General features: G+C 38.3%; 1 protein-coding gene across 1 annotated transcript in view; it reads left to right on the top strand.

The window, feature by feature from the left end:
* The window catches only part of sfswap (splicing factor SWAP), a 45,539-nt gene that overhangs the window by 21,250 nt on the left and 16,390 nt on the right, over nucleotides 1-7,899 (top strand). Inside the window, exons 11-14 of the mRNA XM_020609822.1 lie at nucleotides 3,152-3,218; nucleotides 4,048-4,151; nucleotides 4,279-4,408; nucleotides 6,947-7,131. Coding sequence (XP_020465478.1) covers nucleotides 3,152-3,218; nucleotides 4,048-4,151; nucleotides 4,279-4,408; nucleotides 6,947-7,131 — 486 coding nt within the window. The remainder of the gene's footprint in view (nucleotides 1-3,151; nucleotides 3,219-4,047; nucleotides 4,152-4,278; nucleotides 4,409-6,946; nucleotides 7,132-7,899) is intronic.

The following is a 7,899-nucleotide window of genomic DNA, read 5'->3' as shown; positions in this document are numbered from 1 at the left end:
CATATGTCAGAACAAGATCAAGAGTGTGATTAAAACAGTGAGTGGGTTTATTTGCAGTTTGAGAGAAGCCAACTGAGTCTAATAACGAACAGAATGCATTGTTGAGGCTGTCATTGTCGGCATCTGCATGAATATTAAAGTCGCCTACTATGATTATTTTACCTGTACTAAGCACTAAATCAGACAGAAAGTCTGAGAATTCACTTAAAAACTCTGAATAAGGAGCAGGTGGACGGTATACAATAATATACTTATAGTTTCATAGTTAATGAAAAAAGTGAGAAACAGCTAAAATCAGTCAAAGCAGACAGAAGCTGGGTGTACGGCTGCTGTTGTTTTGGGCAAGTATCAATAAAATATCTAACATCTTCAAAGTATTTTTGGAGTAGATACATGAATTTTTTTATAATAGTCCAAATCATCACATGACTTGTCTCCCTTCTTTTTGGAGACTCTTCTGATGGTGGTGGAAAGAGCCTAAGTTCATTTACTCAAGTACTGTACTTAGGTACTATTTTGAGGTATCTATACTTGGGTATTTTGATTTTGTGTTACTTCATCCTTCCACTTCACTACGTTTTAGCAGCAAGCATTGTCCTTTTTACTCCACTACATTTAATTTAGTTCCTTTTCAGAACCAGATTAATACAAACGTTACAGTATAATGAAAAGACTTCATTGATCTCTGGAAAAATTCACAAGCTACCTGACAGTGTTTCAGATTATAAGCATATATGCTAGTTAAAACTAGCTCCACATTTACCAGCTGCAGCATTAAATGTAATGAACAAAATAATGCATCAGTTATTATAATTAAATCATATTTTATACATTATTGTTAAATGTGCCATTTTGCGTAATGAGTACTTCAATCCTGTATGATTTTGACAACTTGCCTCTGAATATAAAATGATTAATTACATAATATGAATTCCAATGTGTAAGGATATTGTATCAGGAAGAACAGCTGATACATTTACTAAGGGCAATATTCATATGGAGTTTCACCAAGACAACTGAACCTGTGCACAACACTGCAAATGTGTGTGCAGCCTCGCTATGAAATGCTGATTCCTGTTTGAATTCAGAGTTGAGTGGTTTTCCAAACTGTTCTATGTTACCACAACACATTTGAAAGGTGTGCATGTTAAATTTCCTGCATATTCCTAACAGAATGATTTGGATTGAGTTTCATCCCTTTTCTTCTTTTAAATTTTTTATTTATTTATTTATTTTAGTGTTTTAGGGCTTATTTTCTCCAGGGCCTCTGTAAAGTGTTTTGACTGTTGAAAGCACTGTTCAATTACAGCAGAATAGGAGGAACTTGCCTCTTCAGACATGGTAAAATGAACCTCGTGAGGTTAGTTTTTTTTCCTCCTGTAGCACTGGCTTCATCTCTTACTTTTCGCTCTCATTCCATCAGCAGTTTATATATGGGATAGCGGCTAAGAGCACTTAGTCCACAGATATTACTACAGAGGGTTTATGGTTATCTGGCCTAGCTGTAAGGGCTTTGTTAAGATACTTGGTTGACATGAGCATTAACAGGCCATACAGTGGAATATTAGAAAGCCAACTGGGGTATTTAAAACTGTGTAACACCTAATTATACTGCCAGACAAGAAATGCATTGATTCCTTGATGAAAAAATGGCTTGCCACCTCTTCAAACTGCACTCATCAACTACTAAAACATGTATTTATGATTTGAATCATTCTGCTACTACATGGCCAAGTCTCCTTAATTTAAGGTTAATACTGATTTTTAAAGAAGAATAGACCGATTTCTTTTGAAAAGATGAATATTCATGTAGATTTCATGTTCCAAGTTTGGTGCAAAAATGCATGTTCACTGCATTTTATATAAAGAAGGTCACATTGTGATGATTACATCTTAGAAAGGGAATAGAAACTGGGGGAAGAATGAAAATTAGCAGCTGATTGTACACCCATGTACTATACCACTCCAAAGTTTGGACAGATTTTTCTATAAAATTAAATGGAAAAGTGCATCCAAACTTTTGACTGGTAGCATAATTCATTCTAAAAACTAAGACGTTGTTAAATTACAGTCTTTGTACTTCTCATTGTTTAATTTCTTCCCATAATTTTTCATACTAAAATTGTGATGAGTACATGTAGCCTATTTCTTACTTAAAATGATTTATTTTTTCCCCTCAATTTGTATTCAAAGAGCAGAGTTTTTGTGTCTGTGCATTGTGTTGTGCAGTGTCAGTGTGTGTGTTTTGTTTTCCCCCAGTAAGGTTTAAAAGTAAGAGCGAGAGGAGTCGACGTTGATGTGCGAGTGAAGGAGAGACCTGTCAGTCACAGGTTGCACAGCCAGTCTGAAACAATGTGCACATGCATTAAGAGATGACTGTTGTATACAAGTTAATCATTTTTTCTGCTAGAATTCATTTCTGTGCAGTGACGGTGGTTGAGTGTATTATCTAATTTTTCATCTCAAAAGTTATCTGCTTTCGTTTAATGGTCTCCTGACCTTTTGTACTCTGCTCGGCACTCCCATCGCTGTCACTGTAGGAATATAATGGTACTGAAGAATAACTATTCAGCCAAAATTTTCCATTCCCCACAGTTAGTTCCTCACTAGCAGCACAGTAGGGGGGGACATCTTCACAAGTGTAAACAAGAAGCATTGATAAATCCTGCAGATGAGTAATTACACTAATGAACTGCAGCAGTTACAGTTTCACTGACACCAATGCAAGTGACTCAACATTTTAGATCCATCCACTGGTTATATTATACAGAGAAGAAGCATTCATACAAAAAGCCAACAAATATGGATGTTTTTTTTTCCCTAAAACCAACTGACAGGCAGACAGATATCCAGTTCTTCTGGATGTTTTGTTTGAAAGCATTCCTAACAAGTAACATTTTTGCAGATATTGCCACTGTACTTTTTTCTCTGCATAAAAACACACAATGTAAGAATGAAGGCAACCAGCTTTATGGGGTATCTCATTTTCAGCAGCATCTGTTTCTTGTCAGTCTCAGTATTTCAACCATAATGTGGATTACTTGTAAAAACAAATATGACCAAGCTTAGATGGTGCATAGAAATTGCATGGCTTTTAATGCTACTGGTTTACTAATTAAACATTTAAATACTTTTTTCTTCTTTCATACAGAGTGGGACGATAGATGATGACAAGCTTCAGTCTGACAAGTCTGACAAGGACTCCAAGCTGACTAAAGGTAGGGCAGTAACACAGAACATAATGCTGTTCACTCCCTGTGCTGTGTGTGTTGAATAAATGAGATAGGTCAAGATGTGTTTATGTGAGTATACATGCATACATTTACTCTAGTGTGTGTGTGTGTCATGTGGTGGTGTTTATTCACAGCTGCCAGGTATTTATGCTAGCAATTTAATTTGGTCATATCATGCTGGAAATGGCTTTGCAGAGATACCAGGCTGCTTACCACAGTGCTGGCAGGAGCCAAAAACATGCACATATATGCAAATGAAAGCATTCATTCACACAGGCAACAAGTCACTAAGCAGGCCAGGGAAAACTAGCAGTTGTTGGAGTAGTGGACAAGTAAATGTTAGGTTCAAAGTCCTATATTCAGGTTATTTCTTTAGGGAATGAGGTAAACTGCCTATCCTTTCATCTCTACTGGGGCACACACTTGATTCCAAAATAGAAATCAGTGTGACAGCAAACAGTTTCTTTATGGCCACCACCTACCTACATTGTATTCTGCATCTTGTCCAGCCTGTGCATGCCTGTTTCTCTTTTCATTAATTCTTTCACTCTTACATTTTCTTCATTTGTCCTCTTTTTCATTTCTTCTTCTTCCTGTTTTTCTATCATTCTGTTATTTCCTTGTCCACACCTCTCCTAAACCTTCCTCCAGCCTTTCCTTTTATTCCTTGTCCTGGTACTTCCCGTTAATTTTTCATTTGGATTTGTCAGTCTAAAGTTATGCAGCTGTCTGCCGGGTAGGGACAGACACTGCTGTGAATAATTTTTCCTCTCTGAATCACAGTTTAATCTTCTGTCTCTTTTTGCCATTACAGCCTCATTTGCCCCCATCTGTTTTGCCATCAAGGCAAAGGAAAATGACATGTTGCCACTGGAAAAGAACAGAGTTCGATTGGACGATGACTCGGACGAGGACAAGGTCTAGTTCAGCTTGATCTTTTCTATGTACATAGAACTAGAATCGATTTGATATGGATAAAAAAATCGTTCCAGAAAGCATATTTTTAATAACTTGTAAATAACAACATATCATTATTTGCTTGAAGCTATTGGAGGGGGACGGGCTGGAAGCTGCACTGGGTGGAGCTGAGATAGTTAACAAGGAACCCCCTCCGGCCATTGCACCAGAAGAGAAGAGACCAGTCCTCAGTTTGGAGGAGTTGGAAGCAAAACAAGGTGACAACATTAAAATCCTAGGAAATTTAAAAACTCTGTTGTAGCATAAACAACACTGGTTAAGGCACTGTATGGCTTTACATGCCGCTATTAGGCAGAACTAAATCAGAGAAAATTAGCTTTTCATTTTAAAGATAGATTTTCATTTTGGATAATAATCACTATACTTGATTAATTACCTTTAAGTCACCATTTCAAATTTAGTAAATCAGCAGTGTCCATCAGGTGTTGTTTTGACTAACTGTTCATTTGTGCATTCAGACTGTGTGACTGACAGAATGTTAATAAACCCCATCATTTGATGCTGGTTATGACAGAGCTTATTTCTGTCTTAACTGGCCTTCTCAGCCCCATGGCTTCAGTGTGAGTGAGATAAAATTGAATTGTGTCTCAGCATCACCAAATAATTACAGGTGCTGCCAAAACATCTCTGTCACACCTACTGGTCTGCTCTTATGTTCTGAAAGGTTCAATCTAGAGCAAAAACAAAAGGGGGGAGAGATGAATAAATCTACTGAGTATGAATTATACGTTCTCTCAACAAGGCGTGCCCTGTGGTAAGAGATATGTAGTATAGTACAGTAAATGACAGACACATATCTCCATAGGCCTAATGCAAACACATCGTCTTTATTTTTGTCTCTCTTTTTGCTCAGTTGTGGATATGGGATATTATACGCTGGTCCTGCATCAGTGACTTTGCACAGCAGATATATGGTCTTATGCTTCTGTAATGCTTTTCTATGCATTGCAGCACACTGAAAGCTCATTCAGCCATTTGTGCTCCCAAATTCACACATACACATACATTACATTCTTTGTCCTGCAAGGGCTTCATGTTCTTTTTTCAGGATTTTTGTGGGCAATAGCATTTAAACATAACTCAGCTGATCAGTCTTCACCACTTTTTAAAGAACATGCCTCTAAAAGGGACTTTGCGTCACATGTTTTCCATCTTATTTTTAAGTTTAGGACCACTTTCCTGAAATATTTATATATTTGATATGTGCAAGTGTCTATTCAGTTCAAAAGCAACCTTTTTTTATTTTTTTTTACTAAACACTATTGTACTTGAGGTTGATTCATTGCATCTTGTTATATTTTCCACCCTCCAAAATCTGCACTTGTACCCTCTTAGCTTCAAGAAAATATGACAGCTTCACACACCTTTGTGAGTCTTTTTGAGCGATCACAAAGCAGCTGCAATATAAAATGATACTCCAAAAAGACATCTATAACAAAACCCGACAGCCAGCAGATACCCTCATGATTGGGATTATCAATAATGCATTTGACATGACTTGTTAGCCATATTCACAGGCCTTGTATATTAAAGGTGTAAAATGTTCTATTTGTACTGTCATCTTACAAAATAACCATTATATAGTACCTCTGTGTGAGCTGATCAGTACTAATGACTCACTGATTACATAAGCGGGCCCTGACGTCTGCTTCTTGAAGCCTCCCCCTTGAAAGATAAAATACTTTATCAGAAGAAAATTACAGTATTTTGTGCTAGGATATATAAAATTTCTCTTGGATGTCTTAGTTTGTTGTTGACGAATTCCGGGTTAGTGTTTCTATCTCTATTAATTTAGTGGATTCCTTTGTCTGGAAAGCATGCTAATTCTTCATCATATATAGTAGTATATCAGTTAACTGTATTGCATGAAAGTAAAATTTCTCTTATTATTAGTAGCTTGATTGAATCGTCAGTTAAATGAACTGAATTGGCTTTAAACCCTTTAAGCTGTTCACTGACTTGGAAAAAATCTACAAAACCAAAGAACCATTTTTAGTGCCATAAAATCTCTCTACCAACAAGAAGGAAAAGCAAGCAACATCGGCAGATGTGCACAATTATTTATAATAGTCAGCTGTTTAGTTATTAAATGCTTCAGTGCTTGTGTGTCAGGTAATGCTGCTTCCCACAGTTACTTCTCATTCTGTACTCTGGTATAGCATGAGGTTGCTTGTCAGAGACGCAAGATTGAAGTGCCAGTCCTCCGGTCCGAAGGACAAAGCAAATGCGTAGTAAATTCTTTTAGATCAGAAAGACAGCTGCATAATAGAGGCTGAAAAGATGGACGGACACAATCAAAGACAAATGTGTAACCTTTCAGCATCAAGGGGGCTGACAGATCCTGTTTAGGTTCAGTGGAATGGTCTCAGAGTGTAATTCCCGGTCTTGGAGCTGACAGGCGGCCAGAGAAAGAGGCTGGAAAAACCTAATAAATAGCTGCCTGAATTGCCATTGCTGTGTGGCAAAGTGGCTGTCAGTCAACAGACCTAACTTGATCAGCTGGAGAATCAGTGGCCGGCAGCAGAACGTTAATCTGTATTGATGGGGTGGAAAACAGCCGCACACACTAAATTCAGTTTCCAGTGATAAGTACAAGAATAGCTTGGACTGCAAACATTTCCTAGTGGATGTGCATGTTTAATAGTGGTGGTGGAAGACCTCCATCATTAACTTGGAATGGTCCATTTTTGACTGAAAAGTGTTGGATAAGCCTGACCCAGAATGCATTGTGTCAGGCTTGTGCATGCTTCAGGCTCATGGTGTGAGCGGTACCGGAGTGAAATTGCAGCGGGACATGGGCCGACGCTCCCTCCTTTTTAAAAAAGCCGCTCGGTGCTCTGTCCACAATCCCCCTCCTCCTGCTCCCCCGCTCGCCCACGCTCCGTTCCGCTCACATGCTCTGATTGTGTCACTGTCTGGGGTGTAGACGGATTCTGCTCCACTTGGCTATTGTTCACACTCTACTCAAATGCGCTTTGCCTCAGCAGCTAGCCTATTTTTAACCCTGAAGAGATAACAGTAGGCCCAGTGGTTGCATAACTTAAACAGCTTGTTTTCCACAAGCATTTGCTTTATACCTCACTGTCTTGTCTTGTTGTCTCTGTCTCACTCATCCAGCTGCTCTCTGTGCCCTGTCTCATTCTCAACTTACCTATCTATACCGAATCCATCTCCGTCACTTCATCTTGTGTCCTCATCTCTCAAAAACTATGCATATTTTCCACCCCCACTGTCACACTGATGTCTGTCTCCTGTTCTCCACCCACATCTTCCACCCTACTTTGCTTTTCCTGTGTAAACCTTGAATTGGCATGAAGTTATGTATCAGCAGAGATTCAGTCTGGCTTTAGCATTTAGAGCAGAAATTGTTATCAATCTACAGCAGTTGGAAACTCAGAAGCCAGTCATCATCTTAGTTAGATGTGACAGTAAGAGTGGAAAATTATTCTTGGCATTCTCATTTTTCTTTGCCTGCCTTTCACTTGCTATACTGTCTCTCTCTGATATGTTTTGTCACTTGCATACCTGCATTTTTGTGATATCTCCATCTCTGTCCTTCCTCACTTTGAATTCTGGCCAAGTTAAAACCAGAGCACACTCACTTTTCTTTTAATTATGTTCTCCTCCTTCATTGTTGTTAGTAGAGGTATATCTAGCTACAGTCTAAACAGAAAAGGGACAAAGGCTA

Source organism: Monopterus albus, unplaced genomic scaffold (assembly GCF_001952655.1).
Source record: "Monopterus albus unplaced genomic scaffold, M_albus_1.0 scaffold102.1, whole genome shotgun sequence".
Classification (NCBI taxonomy): Eukaryota; Metazoa; Chordata; class Actinopteri; order Synbranchiformes; family Synbranchidae; genus Monopterus; species Monopterus albus.
The sequence above is the reverse complement of the archived record's forward strand: the minus strand, read 5'-3'. Positions and strand labels throughout refer to the sequence as shown.